The sequence below is a fragment of the Crocuta crocuta genome, unplaced genomic scaffold (assembly GCF_008692635.1).
Source record: "Crocuta crocuta isolate KB4526 unplaced genomic scaffold, BGI_CrCroc_1.0 scaffold85, whole genome shotgun sequence".
NCBI lineage: Eukaryota > Metazoa > Chordata > Mammalia > Carnivora > Hyaenidae > Crocuta > Crocuta crocuta.
The window spans coordinates 3624146-3648897 of record NW_027530620.1 but is presented as its reverse complement, the minus strand read 5'-3'; the positions used below and the strand labels follow the sequence as shown (position 1 = coordinate 3648897).

The following is a 24752-nucleotide window of genomic DNA, read 5'->3' as shown; positions in this document are numbered from 1 at the left end:
AGTTTACTATGTGGAATAAATAAAAGCTGTGAATAGCCTCATGCCATGTCAATTCGGTCAGTTTATACCACTAAATGAGTTGTGAAAATTTCTCTTTTTAAAATTTGGGGTTTCTAGAGTGCAAATAAGGGGTCGTGTACCTGTAGTATTAAAAGAATGTTAATTATTAATCATTTGCATATTAAGGACATTTTGAAATTTTGTTTCATTCTTGGTAATAGGTATAAGTGATGAATGGTTAAACAGCATTCAAAAGTTTATTTGGGACATTAAGACAAGTGGTTTGTTAAGACTGTTCTTTATTTTTTAAAAATGTTTTAAAATGTTTTTATTTATTTTTGAGAGAGAGAGAGAGAGAGCGAGCGAGCACAAGTGGTGGGAGGGGTGCGGGTGGGCAGAGGAGGGAGACACAGAATCCAAAGCAGGCTCCAGGCTCTGAGCTGTCAGCACAGAGAGCCTGATGTGGAGCTCAAACTCATGAGCCATGAGATCATGACCTGAGCTGAAGTTGGATGCTTAACCGACTGAGCCACCCAGTTGCCCCAAGAGTGTTCTTTGTTTAAAGGTCTTTTAAGTTTGCCTTTTATTTTTGCTGTAGTAAAGCTGAGATTATATTCTTATATTTCTGCTTTGTACTAAAAATGTGATTTAGTTTCACCCATTTTTATTAATTGGTGACACTGTATTTTTACCATTTAACTGTACATTGTTACGTTTTATTTGATGGCACCTATTTGCAGTGTATCAAGGAATAACCACTGTTTAGTTATTTCTTTTCTCTCTCTGTTTCTTTTCTCTCTCTCTTTTTTCTTATTGTTTGGCTATTTCTACCAGTTCTATTAGAATTCCTAGAAGTTACTAGTAGAGTCTTATTTTTGACCCTACTTCACTGAATTAATGAGGGGACTTTAGATTCTATCTTACTGTATAATCCTAAGCCAATCACTTAAGTTTTTTGGAGGTTTGAAGATTTCTCATTAGTAAAGTAAAAATTGCTAAAAGGGGTTACTTCACAAGTACTTAGAAATGGTTTAGCCAAGTTTTGAATTTATAAGTTGATATTTCTACCATAAAAAATCCAAACGAGTATTAAGTGTTGGTGCAAGATACAGATTATAGTATAACAACTAAGAAAATCATGTGTTGAGAACGGCTAACCACTCAGGTTGGACTTGGAAGTTTATATTACCTCTATGGTAACCCCACAGTGGTCTGTTACTCAATTTCCAAGTTAATTCTGATTTCTTTTCATAATTAACTGGGTTCATTGGGCTCAGTGCAACTGTGCTATACTAATCATGCTCACAAAACGCTGATGTCAGTGATGAGAAGAAATGTAATTATCAGAAAAACCAGACACTCACAATTATACTGACCAACTTATTCCCTCCTGTAGTAAAATCTACAATTCCAAAATAGAATTCACTTAATAAACATTGAATCAGAACAAAGGGAGTTTTAATGGGTAATTTTAATGATAAGTCACAAAATTAAGATCAACTCATAAATCATTTTCCTATATCAGGATATTCAGTACATGCCTATCTAAGAGCCAGCTGCTGGTCAGCTACTGAATACTCACTGACAGATTCATACTCATTGGGTGTTTCTTCTCCAGTTTACATATTTTCCTTCTACTCCCATTAGCATATTCATTTTCAAACTATATAATATTGATAGCTGATTAAAGCTCCTACCTTAATATTGTGGATATAGTCATTCTATAATGTATTCTCCAGCAACTAAAGTCTAGCAACCATGTCTGATTGATTACCAAGCCACACACCTATTTATACTGGCCAACTATTTTGGTTGGAGCAGGCTAACTGCTATAACAGATGTCTTTAGAATTTCAGTGGCTTAACACAATAAAAGTTATTTCCCATTAACATCATGGTCCAATTGGTGTTGGCTTGGAGGTCTGGATGAGGTAAGGAGAGTGATTGTTGTTCCACACAGTCATGCCAGAGCCTTGCTCCTTTCATCTTGTGGCTTTGCTTCCTCTAGTCCTCAGAGTCCTTTCCATTTAGCCAGCAAGTGAGAAAGAGGAAAAGGAACCCCATACAGGAGTGTTTATGGGCCAGATCTAGAAATGGCACACATCACTTGTGTCCTCATTACATTGTGTAAAACTCAGTTATGGCTGCACTTAACTGCAAGGTGGAATAGAATACCTAGCTTAGCTATACATCTGTGAGCAGAAGAGCAGTGCTTCAGTGAACAATAAGACAATCTGCTACACCACCCATTTTCAGATTATTCTTTAGGGTGGTTTAATATATAGATAATTGTATTTTCAATTTCATTTCCCTTTCTAGCCAAGCTTTTTGAAAGACTTGTTCCTACAATAGTTCCCTTTCATGAGTTTTTCTGTCTAATGTAGCATGACTTTTGGCCATGCTGAAATTTGCTGTTATATCAAATAGATCTTTATAGGGGCACCTGGGTGGCTCAGTTGATTAAACGGCTGACTTTGACTCAGGTCATGGTCTTGTGGTTCATGGGTTCGAGCTCTGCGTTGGGCTCTGTGCTGACAGCTCAGAGCCTGGAGCCTGTATTCGGATTCTGTGTCTCCCTCTCTCTCTGCCCATCCCCTGCTCATGCTGTCTCTCTCTGTCTCTCAAAAATAAAAAAATAAAGAAACCAACCAAAACCAAATAGATCTTTATAGACCATATCTTAATCTTTCTACAGCATTTGACATTCTCTTCTCTTAAAATACTTTCTTTCCTTGACTTCTAGTATAAAGCACTCTTCTATTCCCTTGATTCCTTTTCTTTTTTCCTTAAATCTCAGTATCCCCAAGATTATATCCTTGGTCCTGTTCTCTTTTTCTTTTTCTTTTTTAATGTTTATTTATTTTTGAGAAAGAGAGAAACTGTGAGATCATGACCTGAGCCAAAGTTGGACATTTAGCCATCTGAGCCACCGAGGCGCCCCCCTATTCTCTTCTTCATTCATCCCCCTCTTTGGCTTCTCTCACCATATTTATGTATATTAAGGTCCCAAACTGAATCTATCATCTTTTCCTTCAAATCATGTCCTCCTTTGTCTTAGTGAATGACACCTGTTCTACTCAGTTTCTTAAGCTGAAATTTTGGAGTCATTCTTGACTTCTTTTCCCTGATTCCCCACATTTAGCATGGTTGCTTCTGCCTTCTTGGTGTTTCCCAGTTTTGTTCACATTACTCTCCTGTTGCTACTGCCTAGTAGGTGATAGCTTAAGTTTCTTAAAAACCGACTAATTTATTTCTCTAGTTCTAGTCTGATGCCCCATTCCAGTGTCGATGGGACACCACTGCCCTCAGCATAAAATGTGACATTCTTATAATAACAGGATCTTTGGGCCATCTGTCACCTCCCATCTTCCCCAAAATGTCCTGACTGTCAGTGAAATGCAGAAAATATAGGATTATAAGAAGGAGATGTACATAATCAGATTTCACATTAAAGTGATAACTCCAGCTACCTCTGTTTCTTTATTTCTCTTTTGCAGCAAATCTCCTTCAAAGAGTTGTCTGATACTCCTGTACTTCAATTTTTTTCATTCCAGGCTTTCTTAAGCTTGCTTTGTTTGGTCTTTTTCCTGTATCACATCACCAAAATTTTCCTTGCTGAGGTCACTAATGAATGCCTCTTAACTAAATTTGGTGGTAAATTCTCAGCCATTACTTAAGGATGCTTCAGTCACATTTAGCACAATTGATCACTCTGTTCTCCTTAATACTCGGTACTGTCTTCACTTGACTTCCAGGATACCACACTCTTCTAGTTTTACTTCTCTCTCAATGTTAGCTCTTTCTCAGTCTCCTTTTTCTCTTTTTCTCAGTCCAGCTTTTTCTCTTCTTGATCTCTTAATATCGGAGTATATCAGGGCTCAGTCTGTGAATCTTTTTTTCTTTTTTTTTTTTTTTTGTTTTGGTCTATCTGTTCTTACATGGAAATATCCTGGTTTTAAATACTTGGTAGATGCTTATAACTCCATAATTTATATCTCCAGCCCAGACTTCTCTCTCTAACTCTAGACTTGTAAATCCAGCTGTCTTTTGGAGAACTCAACTTGGATGTCTGATAAAGATCTCAAACTCACATGTCTAGCAATGAAATCCTGAACATCCTTCCAAGGTCTAGTTTACCCTCAGTCTTACCCAACTCAGTTAATACTCGTTTTATCCCTCTAGTTACTTAGGACAAAATCTTTAGTTTTATTCTTACTCCTCTGTTCTTTCATATCCTAAATTGAATACATCAGGAAATCCAGATGTTGCACTTCAGGATATATCCAGAATCTGATCACTTCTCAGTGTTTCCTTTGCTATTACTCCAGGTCAAGCCAGTATTAATTTTCATCTGGATTATGGCAAGAGCCTTCAGAGCCCTTTGTCCCTGTGGTAGTTCAAATTGGTTAGCAAATTCATCCTTCTCAATCACTATTAACTGAGCAACATACACTTTCCAGTCTATTGATTTGAGGCTTGACCCTGTGATCATATTTTGCCTGGGTAATGCACTCCAGTATGAAACAGGCAGAAGCTTAACTGTTCTTATGAGGTTTAGCTTTCCTCTTGAACCTTGGTGACATGCTCTGAAAAGAACTTGCCCCAGGTAAATGCTACACCTTCAGCTTGGGCCCTAGAAAAACTTAAGAGGAACTGATTTGAACTAAATACTAGCCTGGATTCAGACTGAGTCAAACTTCAGCCTGAAGCACCATCTCCTAGCTGAACCCACTGCATCAGCTGAACCACAGCCAGTTGCAGTCTAGGAGTGTGAGAATAATTCCTCGTTGTAAGCCACAGATATTTAGGGGGGTTTGTTATACAATGTTATCGTGACAGTAACTCACAAATACTCCCCTACAGTCTGTTTTCAGCACAGCACCTAGAGTAATTATTGTAAAATCTAAATCAGATCATACCACATGTTTACTTAAAATGCTGTAGCAGCTTCCCATATCTTTCAGAGAAAACACCAAAGTCTTTACAATGGTATTCAAGCCCATACATTATTTGCCCTTTTTGCCCCTTGTTATCTCTCTGACCTCAGCTTCTACTCTTCCTCCGTTCTCTAATTCCACTCCTACTCTACTGGGCTCCATTATAGTCTTCAAACACCTTAGGTATGCTTTCTTGCCACAATGGTTACTTTTGCCTGGGGCACTCTTCCCTTAGAGGTGTGGGTGGCTCACTAACTCACTGACTTCCATCAGGCCTGTGCGCATATGCTGCCTTCTCAATGGCGCCTACTTTTATTACCCTGTTCATATCTTATATCACCCTTGTCTCTACCCCTGGCATTTCTGAATTCCCTAAATGTCCTGTTCCACTTCTTTTTTTTGTAGCACTTATAACTTTCTAACATCATATATGATTTACTTTTAAAATACATTTATTTGTATTGCTTGCTGCCTGTAGATTGAAAGCTCTTTAGGGGCAAGGATCTTTGTTTATTTTGTTTATTAATATATCCCAATAGCCTAGACTGGTGCCTGACATGCAGTAGCCACCCAAAAGGCATTAATTAAATGAATGAATGAATGAACAAATTAACAAATAAGTATTAATTAATAGTTTTATCTCCTGAAATGTTTATATGTTGAAGATACATGTATATAACACTCAGGTTCTAATTTTGTACAGAAATGGCTATTCATACAAAGTGGCAGTTGCGCTATCTCTTTTTCTTGGATGGTTGGGAGCAGATCGATTTTACCTTGGATACCCTGCCTTGGGTAAGTATGTTTCATAAAAAAAAAAAAGAAAAGAAAAAAAATCCTTGTGAGACTTGTATGGTAGGTAAATGTACCTATTCTTATAGATTGAATCTCTGCATACTATTAATAGTTACGGGTTCCAAGTAACTGGAGTTGAATAGTTAATGTCTTCTGTGAATATAGAGCTAGCTGTTAACTCTATAATTCAGCTTGGGTAAGGAATTTTGACTTCTCCCGTATTTTCATCTTTTTGAAAACACACAAAGTAAGTACTTCCTTGGGACAATAGGCTTGAGCTGTCATTGCTAGTACTGGGCAACATGGTGGATATTTAATAAATCTTTTATGAATAAATGCATATCCCTTCTATCCCTCTAAAAATATTTGCCTTCTACCTGAACCTCTGTCAGTGTTCCCTTGGGAATATAAGCTACTTTTTTCCAGGAGAAGTTGGATTAGAACTCTAGCAACTGGCATGAGCTGGTGTAGATCCTGACTTTGTACCCTTAGCATCCCAGCTATATGTTCCTTCTAGGTGTAATCTCCACACTTACCATAGTTACTAATGCCTGTGAAAGCTATTTATATTTGATGATAGCTTTTGTTTGAACAATACTGTTATATACCTACCCTTATTTAAGCCTTATAGCTCTCTGACTTTATCAACCCTTTTAAATCATCTTTACCAGGTAGGGAGATTGTCACCAGAGAGGTTAAGGGATTTATTCACTCTGGAGGCCTTGCTTTATTCTGTGACATATTTGTTGTTATCATCCTTGTTTTATGGATAGGGAAATTGTGGCGAGATTAAGAGATTTACCCAAGGACACTCAGCTAGTGACCTGAATTTGAACCCAAATTTTCTGGCTCAGGAGATCATACTTTATTTACTGTAGTACTCTGCTTCTCTGTTAGCCCTGTACTGAGCAAAATTTAAAGTTTCTGAATGTTCTGCTCTCCAGCTAGCAAGGCTAATTTTTTTCTTTCCATGTTGCTACCCACCAGAGATCAAAGAGGAATCTTTACTGTAGTGTTACTGGGAAGTATGTTTCTGACAGCCCTACCTGGAACTCACAAATTTGTTCACTTAACAAACATTTATTCAACATTCACTACCTGTTAAGTAAGTAAGTGCTCTGGAAATAATGGTGAAGATCACAATTCTTTTTTAATTTATTTTTTATTATTTTTTTTATCATTTTTTATTTCTGAGAGAGAGAGAGAGGCAGCGTGAGCAGGAGAGGGTCAGAGAGAGAGGGATACCGAATCTGAAGCAGCCTCCAGGCTCCGAGCTAGCTGTTAGCACAGAGCTAGCTAGCTGTTAGCCCCCCCGATGTGGGGCCCGATCCCACGAACCGTGAGATCATGACCTGAGCTGAAGTCGGACACTTAACCGACTGAGCCACCCAGGCGCCCCATAATGGTGAAGATCACAGTTCTTATTGGTTAAGACCATCTAAAACCCTATAATCTGCACAGAAGGCCTCAGAGTTGCTAAAATAACAACCCTTTAGTCTTTCTTTTTAGATGATGGATGGATAGATTGATGAACAGATGGAAGGGTGGATAGTTGGATAGAGAAACTAGATTCATAATGAGAAAGTAAAATGATATGGTGATGGCTAGAATATACCTGAAGTTTTCTGCCTTTAAAAAAAATTTTTTTTAATGTTTTATTTAGTTTTGAGAGAGAGGGACAGTGCAAGCAGGGGAGGGTCAGAGAGAGAGGGAGACACAGAGTCTGAAGAGAGGCTCCAGGCTCTGAGCTGTCAGCACAGAGCCCGATGTGGGGCTTGAACCAACGAACTGCGAGATCATGACCTAAGCCGAAGTTGGACGTTTAATCAGCTGAGCCACCCAGGTGCCCCTGAAGTCCTCTGCCTTTATCCTTGTATTTTCTTTTTTTGTTTGTTTTTTTAAGTTTGTTTATTTATTTTGAAAGAGAGAGAGGATGAGCTGGAAAGGGGCAGAGAGAAAGGGAACAGAGGATCTGAAACAGGCTCTGTACTGACAGCGGAGAGCCTCATGCAGGACTTGAACTCATGAACCGGGAGATTGTGACCTGAGCCAAAGTCAGGCGCTTAACCAAACTGAGCCACCCAGGTGCCCCCTCCTTGCATTTCCTTCTATACTTTCTTTTTAAAAAATGTTTTTACTTTTTATTTATTTTTGAGAGAGAGAGAGAGAGCATGTGCAAGCATGGACAAGGGAGAGGGAGAGAGCGAATCCCAAGCAGGCTCCATGCTGTCAACACAGAGACCAATGTGGGGCAATGTGGGGCTTGATCTCACCAACCATAATATCGTGACCTGAGCTGAAACCAAGAGTCAGATGTTTAACCGACTGAGCCACCCAGGTACCCCTCTTTTATGCAGTCTTTAAGAAGATGGAATTATATAGGAGCAGCTGGGTGGCTCAGGCAGTTAAGCATCTCTTGGTTTCAGCTCAGGTCATGATCTCACTGTGAGTTTGAGCCCTCCATTGGGCTCTATGCTGACAGCACAGAGCCTGCTAGGGATTCTCTCTCTCCCTCTCTCTCTGGTCCTCCCCTACTTGCTTGCTCTCTCAAAATAAATAAACTTTCAAAAAATTTAAAAATAAAAGAATTATGTATATGTTTTGGAAAGATTTCTAACATTTAGAAAGTTTTTAAAAGGTTAGGAGGGAAGGAGAAACACTTCTTTACAACAGTTTATTCTCCGATGATTTTGAAGAGTTAATCTATTTTAAATTTTAAATATTTGGCCTAATGAGTGACTTTTTGGTTTTTTGTGATGTGTGTTGGGTGAGCTTCATGTCATATGTGTAAGTTTATGTTTTTGTCTTACTGCAGCACATAATAATATGTAGTATGTATATTGTGAGTTTTTCTTCCTGCAGAGTTTTCTTCTTGCAAAGTAAAATTCTAGGTAATAAAGCTCTGTATAGTGGCTCTGGTTAGTGAATATTAGTTTCCTTCCAGGAGCTGCCTTTCTCTGGCTGTTGCTCCTCCAATCGATTATTAGCTTCAGTCAAAAAGAACCTTTCCATTGGAGGCTGAGATTTCAGAAACTTGCAAGTGTAATTTTTTTTTAAGTTTATTTGTTTTTGAGAGAGAGAGAGAGAGAGCACACGCAAGCATGGGAGGGGCAGAGAGAAAGGGAGAGAGAATCCCAAGCAGGCTTCACACCCTCAGCCCAGAGCCTGATGCAGGACTCAGTCCTCCAACCCTGGGATCATGACCTGAGACGAAATCAAGAGCCAGACTCTTAACCGACTGAGCCACCCAGGCGTCCTGCAAGTGTAATTTTTAGCATTTGACATTATGCTTCATTGTAAAAGTTTTTTTTTTTTTTAATATTTAAGTAACTTACCTTATTATCACAACAATCTTTGGGTGTTCATTAGTTCAACAAATATTTTGACTATTGGCTTAAGATAGAACCTTCTCAAGTTTGTTAAGTCTGTCACTTCTTATTCATCTGCTTTCCAGCTTCTGAGTTTTTGTTGTTATTGTCTTGTATTTTCTTTATTCTATTGGGTTTGTGGACTTTAAAAATTCCTTACTATCTTTCAGTGGGATCTTGGAGAGAGAGGAGCTAAGTGGGCACGTCAAATTCATGATCTTTAACTGAAAATCCTCTTATCTCCTTAAGCATTCAAACATTTTATCATATCTTACTTTCATTTAAGCTATCTTTTTAAAGAAAGTTTTTTTAATGTTTTATTTATTTCTGAGAGAGAGAGAGGGGCAGCGTGAGCAGGGGAGGGTCAGAGAAAGAGGGAGATACAGAATCTGAAGCAGGCTCTAGGCTCTGAGCTGTCAGCATAGAGCCCGACACAGGGCTCGAAACCACAAACCATGAGATCATGACCTGAGCCGAAGTTGGATACTTAACCGACTGAGCCACCCAGGCGCCCCTCGTTTTAACTATCTTAATGTTAAGGATTTTGATATGTTTTACCAACTAATCTGATCTAATATGTAAAGTTATAATGTTTTTAAATTTTACAATATTAAATGTTTTTAAATTAAATTTTTATTTTTACTAAGAATCCAAGGTTAAAGATTTTTGGTATTTTTGAATAAAATGATTACCATTAAAAAAATTCTTAACCGTATAGTACAATGTTGACTGACATGAAAATATAGATAGCGCCTAAAATTATATTTTTCTTATAATCTTACTTAATCTTCATGGTTAGGAAAAACAGGAGTAGCTTTTTAAAATACTTCCTCAATACCATTTATGATCATTGGAATTTTATAAGAACAGAGTAAATAATGTAAATCATGCAATATGAAACCTACTTTTTCTAAGTATTTAGTGTTAAATGTGATACTTCATTATATAAATTTTACTTCAGGAATAGACAAGGGAAATTTGTTGTGGGGGTGAGATTGAGTAAAATTTGATAAGATCTAAAAATTCATTGAAGAAAAATTTTCACATATTTCAAATTCCTTTATAGCTCATGACTAACTTTATGTATAGCTTTACTACCTGTAATTGATTTATTCCTCAGTATACCAGTACTACATTAGCTGGAAACTTTTTTTGTTTTTACAATGAAACCTTAGTTTATATTTTCATTTATTTATTTTTTCATTTTAGAGAGAGAGCAGGATCAGAGGAGAGAGGCAGAAGGAGAGAGAGAGTGGGAGAGAGAGAGAGGGAGACAATCTTAAGCAGGCTCCACGCTCAACTCAGATCCCAGTGCTGGGCTTAATCCCACAACCCTGGGATCATGACCTGAGCCAAAATCAAAAGTCAGATGTTCAACAGACTGAGCCACCCAAATGCTCTGAAATCTTATTTTTCTAATAATATTCTGTCTTTGTATTCTTAATTTTTTTTAATGTTTATCTATTTTGAGAGAGAGTGTGTGTGTGTGTGTGAGCAGGGGAAGGGCAGAGAGAGGGAAACACAGAACTCAAAGCAGGCTCCAGGCTCCGAGCTGTCAGCACAGCCCAATGTTGGGCTCAAACCCACGGACCACGAGATCATGACCTGAGCCTAAGTCGAATGGATGCCTAACCAACTGAACCACCCAGGCGCCCCATCTGTCTTTGTATTCTTTACTGTAACATCTGTCATTTTTTTTATATGGAATAACTAGCCTATTTTGTTTTGCCCATCTGTAGCATTAAACTATTATGGATTCTCAAAGATAATAGCTATTTTGGAGCAGTTAACAGGAGAGATACTCTTTTCACAGTGGTATTCTTTTTAAAATGTAAATGTTTCCTTATTATGAGAATAACAAAGTGTTTTTAAGCCCAAATCTTAAAAATCTTTGGCTATATTATTCCTTTTTTTAATTTGAAGTTTACCAGTTTGGACTAGTAGATAATATCCACAGATCATAGGACAAATAAAGAGATTTGTAGGTTAAATTGTTCTAAGATTTGATAACTCTTCTTTATGGTACAGATACAAAAAGAATAGTGATAGCTAATTACCAAATCATTATAGAACACCTGTGATTTGGCAAATAGCACTTCAATATGAAATAATCTGCATTGTATAAATGTCTGCATTATGCAGACAGCAGTGTTTACAAGACTCAACCTGTAATAAAAGAAAAAAATACCAAAAAAATTTTTTAAATACTCAAAATTAATTTCTGTTTTTTTGTTTTATACCCAAATCCTTTTATTGAATTCATGGTTTTAAAATGTAAAATTTGGGTTACATTTTACATTTACATCTGAGTGTAAATGAAAAACACTCAGAACATGAGTTTTATGAATATAACCTGTCAGTGTAATCTTTTTGAAAGAATATAATAGTAATGGTTCAGGATAAAAATGGATCCTTTTTGATTAGAAACACTGGAAATGGTGGGGGAAAGGGAGAGAGGCAAACCATGAGAGACTCTTGAATGCTGACAAAAACTGAGGACTGATGGATGTGGGGGGAGTGGGGGCTGGGCATGGAGGAGGACACTTGTGGGGATGAGCACTGAGTGTTATGTGGAAACTAATTTGACAATAAACTATTAAAAAAAAAAAAGAAACACTTTTATTTGGAATTTTACAATAGATTTTAAAGTCTAAAACTGATACTCCTTTTCACAATAAGAAGTTAGTAAATGGTGTCTGTACAAAGAGACCTAACGCTTTTTTTATTTGGGGGGGAAAAAAGTCCATCAACTTTTGGTAGTTCACAGAGAACTCACTTTTTTAAAACTGGTGTTATGCTCAAAATAATGAAATCTACAAGAATAATGGTTTGCATTGATTTTGATAAACGCTGTTTAGAATGTATGCTACTTTGTGTTGTTCAAGTTGATCCAGTGTTTGTTTGCAAATAAGATAATTTCTATTGATATACTTTTTTCCTTCAGTAGTCATATTGACTAGGCAGGAGAATGACACAGCACTGGCATCTAGTTGCTCACAGAAAGGATAGGGAAGATAGATAAATAAAAATATATAATAAGTCATACTATGGGATATGTGCTGTGCTGAAAGTTAAGGGCAGGGCTGCGGAGGATCTGGGAATAGTATTAAATTCATTCTGGTGGCATTAGAGAAGACTTCCCAGAAGTTTCAAACAACTCTTAGAGCTAGATGGTTGGGAATGGAAGGGGTGCAGAGGAGGACTCAAGGCAGAGAATAGCGTAGCACATACAAATGCAGAGATGAATGAGAAAACTATGAGTGCACAGCACATTGGAAGAGAACTTTGGGTAGTTTGGTAGTAACAAAGGCAGAAGAAATTTACAAGATATGAGATTAGGTTAGATGATCCTATTATAAAGAAAATAGATTTATGCTCTCTACGTTTCTGGGTTGATAATAATTGTAAGAATAGTAGGAATAGTGGTAACAAAAGTAATGACTGGGCTAACATTTCAGATGTTTGCCATGTGCCATGTATTATTCTGAGTTTTTACTTTTTCTCATTATCTCTTTTAACCTTTATTGTCCTTCCTATCTTATTCCCATAAAATATTTTTATATTTGGAAAACTAAAACAAGTTTAAGATAACAGTATTAGCAATTTCCTTTAGTAAACTTATCCTTTGTGTTAAATTTGCTGAAATAGATACCATAGTTAATATTATAGGTTTGAATTTGGAGTGAAACAGGATATAAATCACTGTAATGATTTTAAACTTTAAAACATGTTTTTTAATTCTTATTTATTTTGGTGAGAGGGACAGAACATGAGCATGGGAGGGGCAGAGAGAGAGAGAGAGGGAGACACAGAATCTGAAGCAGGCTCCACACTCTGAGCTATCAGCCCAGAGCCCAGTGTGGGGCTCAGACCCACAAACCACGAGATCATGACCTGACCTGAAGTTGGACGCTAAAACCACTGAGCCACCCAGGCGCCTCTGTGATGATTTTAAACTTTCAAGAAAAAATTTTTTTTTTTTTTTAGAGAGAGCGAGCATGTGCAAACGGGAGGGAAGCAGAGGGACCGAAAGAAGAGTCCTAAGCATGCTCAGTGCAGAGCCCGACGCATGGCTCAAATTCACAAACCATGAGATCGTGACCTGCGCTGAAATCAAGAGCCATAAGCTTAACTGACTGAGCCACCAAAGCATCCCTCAATTAAAAAAAAAAATTTTTTTAAGTTTATTTATTTATTTCGAGAGAGAAAGAGACCATGCATAAGCAGGGGAGGAGCAGCGAGAGGGGGAGAGAGAGAATCACGCATGAGCAGGGTAGAAGCAGAGGGAGAGGGGGAGAGAGACTCCCAAGTAGACTCCATAGCCCAATGGGACTTGAATTCACAAATCAGGAGATCATGAGCTGAGCCAAATCAAGAGTCAGACATAGCTAACTGACTGAGCCACCCAGGCACCCCACAATTGTTTTTTTAATAGTCAACTTAGTTCTTTAAAAAGCAGCTTTATTGAAGTATATATGACATACATTAAAATGCACATACCTTGAGTGGCTCAGTCAGTTAAGCGTCTGATTAAGCATATGACTCTCAGTTTCGCTCAGGTCATGATCTCACAGTTGGTGAGAATGAGCCTTATGTTAGGCTCTGCGCTGACAGCATGGAGCCTGATTGGGATTCTCTCTCTCCTTCTCCCTCTCTCGACGTTGTTCTCTGCCCCTCTCCTCACTCTCTCTCTCAAATAAATAAATGTTAAAAAATGCACATATCTTAAGTACAGTTTAAGTACTTAAGTACAGTTTAAGATGTAAATGTAAGTCACACATATGTGTACACCTATGAAACAATCTCCATAATCAAGATAATGACCAAATACGTCCCTACCCAAAGCGTCCTCATGCCCATTTGTAGTCTCTGCCTCTTGGCTTGTCCTGCTCTTTCCCAAGCAAACATTTATCTGCTTTCTGTTACTGTAGGTTAGTTTGCAGATTTTTAAAAATATTTAAGTATCGTCTTAGATCTGTTCTATGGTTTCTTTAAATGTGTTACTTTAAATTAGGTGGCACTCAACTAAAGTTTCAAACACACATATCACTCCCTTATCTAATACTTTATCTGAACAGGAACCTCTCGTGTTCATTCTTCTGAAGAACCCTTAAGAAGGGGTTCAGCAGCAGAATATCAAGATTTTCATGAACTCATTATTGTTCTCTCTTTTGAGTACTGTCACATCATTTTGCCAATAAATATACTTTTACATCAATGTTTTAAACAGCTGCATAATACTCTCTCCTATTATTAGGTGTTGTACCTTGATTTTCTGAGGCAGTTCCTCCCTGTTAAACATTTAGATGGTTTCTAGTTTTTTGATAGTCATACAAGAAATATTTATCAAACTCTTACCGTCTGTCAGGTACTGTTCAAGGAATCGATTTAAGTAAGATAGATAAGGACCCTGCCTTTAGGAATTTACATGGCAGAGTAGGAAAGAGAATGAATGAGAACAAACAAATGAGGCTGTTACAGATATTTTTAGTCGGCACCAAGAAGGCAATAAATAGGTGAGAAGTGACAGGGCAGGGGCTTTGGAGGAAGCAGCATGCTGCTTTAGATAGGCGGGTTAGGAAGACGGCTCTGAAGAAGTAACTGAGAAATGACCAGAGCTACAGAATATTGTTGGAAGAAGTCATGACAAGAGCAAAGGGTCTGACATGGTTATATTTTCTTCATAGAGTAGCAGTTAATTAAAGACAAACTTCTTTTGGACCATTCTTGACATTAATCTTTTTGTAAGAAAATTGAAGGAAAGGAACCTCTATGATTTTTCCAAATTTACACCAAAATACTACATGAAGAAGGGTGCATTTCAGAAATATAATGAATGAGTAAATGGATAGAATATACCAAGTCACTGGATCAAGTTCTCTGGGCAACTATAATAAAATGCAACTAATGAAAAAAATAAGGAATTGTTATAGAAGATAATGGCTAAAAAGTTAGAGGTCTTTAGGAAACAAAAGCTGAGACTATTTATCCATTCATTTAACAAATATTGAGCATCCTACCTGTGATATGATGTAATGTTGTAGGTACGAAGGACACAGGAATAAATAAAACAGATAAAAGACCCTCCTTTAATGGGACTTCCATGAGACAAAGATGGAACAAATATAAAATTTTAGGTAACATAACAAGTGTTCTGAAGAAAACTAAAAGCATAATTTTATATAATATCTGTATTTTACTATTTTAAGATTATTTCCAACATGTGTTATCTTAGTACTTAAACATTATTCTGCTGTATGTCTAAATTGTCTAATACTGAAAAAGGAGGAATAATCATCTAATGTACCTACATATTTCAGTCTTATTTGTGTAATTCCAAATTGCATGCAGGAGGTGATCTCATCCACTCTTGTGATTTTAGCTGATCTATTTGTAGTTGATACTTAGAACTACCCTTTCACGAAGAGTCTTATTTCCTACCATTTTTATATCCCAAATGCGATGTCTGGAAAGCAATTTAAGTTTAAATATAGAAGAGAGATTACTCATCCCACCCCCGCCCCCAATCTGCCTCCTATATTTCATCATCATGTTTTGTGTAATATCGTGTGTATGTCCTAGATTCTATGCTCTGTTATTATGTTTTAGTACCTTAGTTCTAAGGTTGGGACTGAAGGCAGAAGCGTATATAGTGCACAGAATTATTGATTTTGAGTATAGAATTAATAGACATGAGATGCTTAGAAAAAAAGTATGGGATAATTGTAAGATAATTAAGTATAGGGTAAAGATAATTGGGTTGCTAATAAGATTTTACGATTTAACTGTAAGATCAATGTTTTTTCCTGGTTATTTTTTCTGTGCCCTGATAATCTTTATTTATTTGAAGTTTCTATTGTAAATTTGTATTAAAATTTGGATCACGTATGTATTAAGTCTAAATAAATAAATAAGGGTTTTAGGACCAAAAGATGTTCTGTAACTGGTGTACTGAGATTTAAAGATTTATTTCTTTAGGCCTTTTCTCTAAAGAAATTTTGTGAGATTACACTAAGGTTTTTTTTTTAAGTTTATTTATTTATTTTGAGAGAGAGAGAGAGAGAAAGTGCGTGTGGGGGACAGGGAGAGAGAGAATCCCAAGCAGGCTCCACACTGTCAGCACGGAGCCTGATGCAGGGCTCAAACTCACAAACCGTGAGATCATGACCAGAGCCAAAGTCGCTTAACCGAGTGAGCCACCCAAGCAGGTGACCCTACACTGAATTTTTATTTCAGTTTATAATATTTATTTCAGTGAATTAATCATTGTTTGTGGCTTTTTTATGTAGAGGGTCCTTTAAACCTTTCTCATATTTTCAGGTGAAGATTTGATTTTTTGAAGTGTTGATTTTATATTCTTAATATAGAGTTTGTGCAGTATACATAATGGCTTATTGGAAAACAGAAAAGTTAATATTTATAAGACATTCTGAGTTTTAAATGAATTTATCTTCTCTTCTAGGTTTGTTAAAGTTTTGCACTGTCGGGTTTTGTGGAATTGGGAGCCTAATTGATTTCATTCTTATTTCAATGCAGGTAAGTTAGTTTCAGTCTAGAAGATGAACTACTACATTCAGACTTGAGTTTTGTGATCTTTTCCTGGTATATTTTATATTAGAAAGGACACTTTATCTCTTAACTCACAAAAACACCCTGTGGGGCAAAGTATCCCCTGATGGGAACTGAAAAGGTCCCTCAAGCAATAAGTACTGTACTGAACCAGCAAGACCCCACAGGATTGACCCCAAGGCAGTGATCTACCTGACCTTTATTGCCCCACCTTCATGTAACCACCTTTGACCCACATTTTCGTGATATAAATCTACAAGTATTTTCAGCACGTTGGAGACAGTCTTTGAGAACTTAGTCCACCATCTTACCAATGTTAGCCTCACTGAAATAAATTCCTTTCTTGTTTCAAAAAAAAAAAAACCTAAGAATAAATATATTAGAAAGCAGGAATACTTTTTCAGTTTTTCTTTAGAAGTTAGATCTTAGGGATCATAGCTATGTTTCCAAGTGTTCTACCAGTTAGTAATTCTAAAAGACATAAGAACTTCATTAAAAAAAGATTCGGTGCTCAAATATGATTTGTATATGTGAATTCAGCTGAGATTTCTCTACTGGATAACTTCTGAGAATCTTTATAATTTGTATTATGAATCTCTTATAGGGATTAAGATTATTTCTCAGATCTATTATTTCTTTTCCTGATGGTCACAGCCACATTGTCATTTACTATAATAGAATATTGATGGAGATCTGATATTTGCATATGAACATATAGAGAAAACAATATTTTCTTTCTTTTTTTTTTTTAATGGACAGACACTCTATATTAGTATGCTCTTGGTTGTAAATTACAGAAATTGAAATCCACCTAATTTAAGCCAGAAAGAAAAAAAGCAGTGTCTGGGCGCTCTATAGAAAAGCTAGGAGTGGGTTGGTTTGGGGCAAGACTAAATCCATAGGATCAAATGATGCACTCTCCTGATTCTCACCTCTGCTTCTCTGTGGTAACCTCATTTTCTCCTGCTGATGTGGAGGCAGGCAAGTTTGTGAAATGCTATCCTTTAGCATTTGAAAGGGCCACCAGATGTTTTACATTAAATTACACTGAACTGGTGGTGGTTAGCTCATGAGGATTCTTAGATTAGAGAAGGAGATAAATTTATCACAACAAATGTCACAAAGCAGCATTTCTGTAAGCATTTATGGAGCACCTAATGTCTTTAGCAAGTATGTCAGTATGTATGTAGATCATCATCAGTTTTGGTCTTCTTTCTCATACAATATTTCCACTTCTCAATTCTGTCTGCTTCATGTTAATCCGTATGTTTAAAAAGAAAGTCAAAATCCAGGAGATTTGGTAGCATACTGCGAGGAGGGTACCATACTGTGAGGAGGAGGCAGCATATGGACCAATAAGATACCAGAATTAAACAAGGAAAATATTTGGTTTTAAAGTTGGAATTTTCCTGTCTTTATTCATAAACATATGCCTAACCAAATATCCTGCCTTCTCTGACTGTGGGACAGGCAAGCAGGCATGAAGAGGCTAAGGTACTTGTGCACATATGCTTGGAAATGGATTTCTCACTTCAAATGAGGATCCAAGGAACTTAATGTATTATTGGGATTCTTCAAGATATCCATAATTCAATGTCTTTGAAACCCATTTAGTTAATATTTTCACACTAGGTCCTTTCTTTGGTGATGTCATTGCTTTATAGCTTTATTTCAAATTAGGGAGCTTTTTTGATTCAGCTACTGCTTTCTGGTAGATGAATGCCTAAACTTTTGAGAACAAATAGTTTGTTTCTTAAAGATCTTGAATTGAAACTATCACATTAAGGAATATTGAGGCAGAATTAGAGTGTTTGAATTTCTGCAGTAAATTTCCCCAAGTAATACGTGTTAATAGGTATTTCCACTTTAGCTTTAGACTGCTTTCAGATTGGAGAAAATATAAGTTTTCAAATGTAGCCAAAATAGGTGTAGCCTTATTCTACATGACATTTAATATACTTAACATGTGATGTTGACTGCTTTAGATTTTAAGGATTATTTTTTCAGCAAATCACATGTTTTTAGTATAAATATTACAAACTATGTTAATGTTTTGGTCCCAAATATATTTTTTCCAATTTCTCATAGACCTTTTACATTTGTCCATCATCTTTTTGTTTATTCTCCTTTCTCATTCTCTCCATTCTGTTTTTTTTTTTCTTTTTGCCATTAAATATTGTTCCCCAGTGAATAGCAATGTTTTTCTATTGGGCTGTGATCCCAGAAACATATTGTGCATGAACTCAAGACCTATAAAAACATACTTGTTTCACAGTGTTTATAACAAAAATCTAGAAAAATCCTCTTTAAGAAAAATAGGTCTAGTTATTTCTTCTTTAAACCAAAATAATATAAAGTATAATATACGGATTGCTAAAGTAAGCTTTACATGTCACTATATTTACTGAAAATACTTTAATGAGTTTATATCTATTTAATAAACTTTTGAAGTTTCTTCTTTTTTTGTTCTTAAAATGTATGGAAATGGCAGTACAAGTTAATAGTATGAAACAATACATAGAATTAATTCAGCTCTTTTGTGCATTCAGCAAAAATCTGAATCAGTGATATGTGTGTAGCATACAGTCTTTCAGTTATATGTAGCTTTTGTATATAATTACAATATATATATTCATAAGGCAGTTCTGAGGATTTTAAAATAAACATTCTTTTGTGCTTATATATTTTTATATTTATGTCATGATGGATAGATTAGGCATTTAAATTTTTTATCAGAAAAAATATGAGAATATTTTGATTTCATTTAAACTTCTTACTTACACAATCTGGACTTTTTTAACGATACCAAAACCACTGATGTGTACTGTGCCAAACAAAAAGAAAAGAAATATTTCCTCTGTTAAGTAGAGACAAGATGGCCACAAATCAAAAAGATGAAGATGGTTAGAGGGAAAATGGAAATATGAGTTGGAATGTAGAAAGTTGTTGGAAGAAAGTACGTCAGGGTGCTTTGTGACAATTTAAAAAAATTGTATGCATCACAGAAGAAATTACTTTCATTTTTATTCCTATTAGCATTACAGAGTAGATCTCCTTAAGGGACTAATAAACTATATAAGTAAAAGAAATTCACAAAAGCAGCATAATTTCAAGACATTAATGAATTTTAAAAATTTATAAAAATTTATAAAATATCTCGTTAGTTTGGCATTTAATATAGATAATTTATTTTAGCACTGCATTATATATTGTTTCTGTGTTATTTTTTTAACTTTCAGGTACCAGGCTTGACTTTGTACTCATAAATTTCTTTAGGAACAAAAAAAGAGTTTTGGGGGCACTGGGGTGGCTCAGTCTGTTAAGTGTCCAACTTCAGCTTAGGTCATGACCTCGCAGTTTGTGAGTTCAAGCCTGGCATCTGGCTCTGCACTGACAGTGCGGAACCTGCTTCAGATTCTCTCTCTCTCTCTGCACTTTATCCTCTACCCCAAAATAAATAAACATTAAAAAAAAAAGTTTTTTAAATTCCCTATAGTGCTGGTGGTTTCCTAAACCTAGAGTATGCCATCAGGAGTTTCGGCTGACTTGAACTGAATGCAGTGCACTCTGTGAAAAGTATGGCCACTTGCCAATTATGGGGAAAATGAGAAGCTAAAAAAGATAGTTTTTAAAAGTGCTTGCTTTTCTTTAGGCCCTTAAAGCTCTAAATTTCCTAGTGTCACTTGAGAGGTGATAAATAAAAGTTGATATGATAAGCTATAAATAGTAGGTTTTATGCTATCAATGAGAATGGGTTTACTGAGCACCAATTAGATATAATAAGTTCCTGCCCTAGAGAAACTGACACTCTATTCCAAAAGTGGTCTGATAATAAGATTCCACTTATCAGAAATAAAATATTTCCTTGAGCACTTCAGGCTTAAAATAAAAATGAGTTATCTTGACTTTATCTTGTTTAAATTCTTGGAATTTTACTAAAAATTTTAAAAGCCTACGCTTTTCAGTCTAGAACATAAGCAAGGCTTAAGCTGTAGGTTCACTTCTCTGTAAACCAGTTTGTTTTTTCCAAGGCCTAGCCTACATTCTTGCCCTGTGACACACATACTATTGATCAAAAAGACTAACTGTGTAATCAGCCTAAATCTGTTACCAGTACTGGAAAAGTGGATCAAAGTCCTTGATAGTTCGCTAGATGTTGGACAGCAATATATAAGAACCAGCAGACATTTGATAGATCTCAGTTCTTTCAAATAGCTGTCTGTATTATTTATTTAACCCTGGTGTGATTTATTGGGGAAATAAACTAGAAAACTGAGGAGACTAATAATTTGTGTAGCCTCTGCTCTGTCATGTGACTTTAACTAGGTAGATTTCACTGAGTTCACTTATCAGGTGGGCAGATTTTTATTTAGCGAATTAAAGGAATGTTCAAAAAATAGAGTATCTTAAACTGTTTTTGAGAATAGTCCCCAAGCTGTGTTTTTCTCGGGAGATATAATGTATGAATCTTACTCATTTCTTGAGGAGTGATATTGATTTTGGTCATTAAGGATTTATATTAACAAGTCTTTAAATCAGATGCAGTGAAGAGGTCTGAATGTATAACTTCTGGCACTATGTAGGAATTTTGGTGCTTAATTTATTATTTAATTTGTTGGTGCTTAATTTATTATTTAAATGTTTATTTTTAATTTTTGAGAGAGAGGGAGCTTACATGAGCAGAAGTGGGCCAGAGAGAGAGGAACAGAGGATCCCAAGTGGGCTCTGTGCTGAGAGCAGAGAGCCTGATGTGGGGCTGGAACCCACTAACCTTGAGGACATGACCTTAGTCAAAGTCAGAAGCTTAACAGACTGAGCCACCCAGGTGCTTAATTTAAATGTGACTAATCAGATGGTTTTAATGGCTTCATATTAAAATTAACCACACACAAATCAGCCATGGACACAGAAATGTAATTTGACTTTTATATACATGTATGTTTTTTGGAGAACTAGAATGGACACAGGTTGCATCATGGTCCTGTAATTGCAGACAGTTGGGTCATTTTACTTTTTTCACCAGGTTAGTAGGTCTTTAGGAGATGATCTGATCTTGCCAGTATTCTTAATTGGATTCTTAATATGGAGAAACTCCTCTAAGTGCATAATGTAGAAAAACGGTGCATTGATAGAGTTGAATAAAGTGTTCTTAGTTTTTTCCTTTCCTTCCTTAATTCCTGTATAACATTTAAATTTGTAAGATAATTTAAGTTATCTAAGCCAGTATGACTTTGTTCACAGTGCAAAGCCATTATATGTGGGGGCATAGATAACTATTGCTGAAGTTTAGGTATTGGAGTACTTATGGGTAACCACAATTTTTCTTGAATTAATTTATTTTTATTCAAATGTTACCTAAATATGCTCAAACAAAATACATTTTCCACTAACAAAAGCAAAAGTTTATGAACGAAACTACAACATTAATAAAGTTCAAATAAAGTAAACTCTTTTCTGGTCTGGTAAAAATGAAATACATATATAGTATAAAATATGCCACTTTAACCTTTTTTAAGTTATACAGTTCAATGGCATTAACTACATTCAGAATGTTGTACAACTGTCACCACGATCTATTTCCACAACGTTTTCATCACCTGAAATGGAAACGCTGTACCCATTAAGCAATAACTCCCCATTTCCCACTCTCCTAGTCCCTGGTAACCTCCAATCTACTTTTTCCTGTACGAATTTGCCTATTCTAGATATTTCGTGTAAGTGGAATCATAATTTGGTCCTTCTACGTCTGGCTTATTTTACTTTAAATCATGTTTTCAGGGTTCATTGGTAATGTGGCATGTATTGGAATTTCATTCCCTTTTATGGCTATAGAATATTCCATTGTATGTATATACTATGTTTTGTTTATCCATTCATCTGTTGATGGACACTTGGATTGTTTCCCCATTTGGGCTACTGTGAATCATTTTTGCTATGAATATTTGTGTGCAAGTATCTATTTTGTTAATGTTTTTTAAATTTACTCCTGAGACAGAGAGAGCGTGAGCAGGGGAGGCTCAGAGAGAGACGGAGGCACAGAATCCAAAATAGGCTCCAGGCTCCGAGCTGGCTGTCAGCACAGAGCCTGACGTGGGGCTCGAACCCACAAACTGAGATCATGACTTGAGCCGAAGTCGGACGCTTAACTGACTGAGCCACCCAGGCGCCCCCAAGTATCTATTTAAGCCCCTGTTCAGTTCTTTTGGGGGTATACCTAGGAGAAGATGAGCTTTTATATTAAAGCTAATTGAGGAGAATATCTTCATGACCTTAGAATAGTTAAATTAGATCCTCAAAACCTAAATCATAAAGGAAAAAATTATTTAATTTGATTACCTTAAAATTAAGAAATTCTGTTTTAAAAAGGATGTCATGGACATAGACCAAGTTAACACTTAATAGACTGAATAAAAAGGATACTAGCAACAGGAATTGATATGTGGAATATACAAATAATTTCTGTAAACCACAAGAAAAGACATAGATCCTGATAGTTAAATGAGTGCAGTAAACTAATAGGTGATTCATAGAATCACCTGAATGACTAATATGTAAAAAAATACTTCTGGGCATTTACTCTAAAAAATTTGTATTGCTTACACAAGAGGACATGAGCAATGATGTCTCTTGTAGCCTGTTTGTGGGAGCAGGAAGTTGGAATGAACGTGGATGTACAGTAATATGAGAATGGATGCATTCTCTAATGTTAGGCAGCAATTACAAGCACTTCCCTAGGTGTGCGTACGCTATATGGAAATGTCTTACTATTATAGTATACTATGAAAATAGTTTAAAACTGAACAAGATCAACAACAATATTTGGATAAATTAAAAAAGCATATTCAAAGAACGTGTTTAAAAAAATAAATACGTATCCAGCACATATACCAAATTAAGTGTATGCTCATTATTTGTGTGGGTAGGTGTATGAGCGGGAATTAGAGAGAATTAGAATGGAGATTAGAAGGCCATTCCTGTAATGGCTGCTTCCAGGAAGGCTCTGTCACATGGAACCTCTTAGCCTCAGCATCCGGAACTCCAGGAAGGGAATATTTCGAATCAGATAGGATTATACATAAATACTTTCTTTGAAACTTTCTGCCCTCAAGATCCAGATACCTGAAGATCCCAACATCATGGCTTCAATTTCAGCACAGTTGTTCTTGGTCCTCATTTCACTGCTTTTGTTGCTGCCTGTTGTTGAAGCAGTAGAAGCTGGAGATGCAGTCACTCTCTTGTTAGGTGTGGCTCTGAGCATTACAGGCATTTGTGCTTGTTTGGGGGTATATGCACGAAAGAGAAGTGGACAAATGTGATTTTGATGGGCCTTCCAAATCAGACCTTGCCCAGAAAACCTTTGTGAATTATTGAGATTAAAAACTGATCTTTAGTGTCTGAAAGTTCACAAGAAATAGGATATTTTCACATTCTTGTCTCCCTGTAAATGGGAACAAACTGATATATGTTAAATGGGGAAAAAAAAGTTTTCACAACAAAAAATGTGCTGGAAAAAAAACAGTATAATTCATATGTATTAGTTAGAAACAGGCTCAAAGAAGTCAGATGACTGAAATTTACATATTATTTCAAAGTTTTGGAATTCTCAAAGTGCATGAAATAGGAAGGAAACCCTTATCCAGAATCCTAGGGAATTACCACTGCCTCCTGCATCACTGAGGAGTCTTTTCTCCATATTTTTATTAGATTTTTGTTTTGTTATATTCCAAGTTAATATTGTACTTAGATATCAAATATATTCAGAAATTAAAATTTTTATTTCTTTGGTTGGGGGGAGGTAACAAAAATATACTCAGTGTATCTAATGTTAAAATGGAGAAAATATATAATGTAAAAAAATACTTTATATGGACATTTAAATGGAGAAGAGATTTAATAAAAAAAAAAAACCCTCTATATTAACTGAGTAACATCTCCATGGTGGGAAGTACTATATTAAATATAAACCCATTATGTTGTAAAAAACAAACAAACAAACAAAAGAATGGAGATTAGAAGAAAAGAACAAAAAAAGACAGGGAATTTGGTGGCCACTTAACATTCTTAACTTTAATATGTATTTTTCA

The 24752-nt window shown here is 36.0% G+C and overlaps 2 protein-coding genes across 2 annotated transcripts in view; both read left to right on the top strand.

The window, feature by feature from the left end:
* The window catches only part of TM2D1 (TM2 domain containing 1), a 50721-nt gene that overhangs the window by 17016 nt on the left and 8953 nt on the right, over positions 1-24752 (top strand). The window contains exons 4-5 of the mRNA XM_077768083.1: positions 5640-5731; positions 16562-16635. Of these exons, the coding sequence (XP_077624209.1) occupies positions 5640-5731; positions 16562-16635 (166 nt within the window). The remainder of the gene's footprint in view (positions 1-5639; positions 5732-16561; positions 16636-24752) is intronic.
* Positions 23805-23984, top strand: LOC144234797 (small integral membrane protein 30-like). The gene has a single exon (XM_077768109.1). The coding sequence runs from the start codon at positions 23805-23807 to the stop codon at positions 23982-23984; it is 180 nt and encodes a 59-aa protein (XP_077624235.1).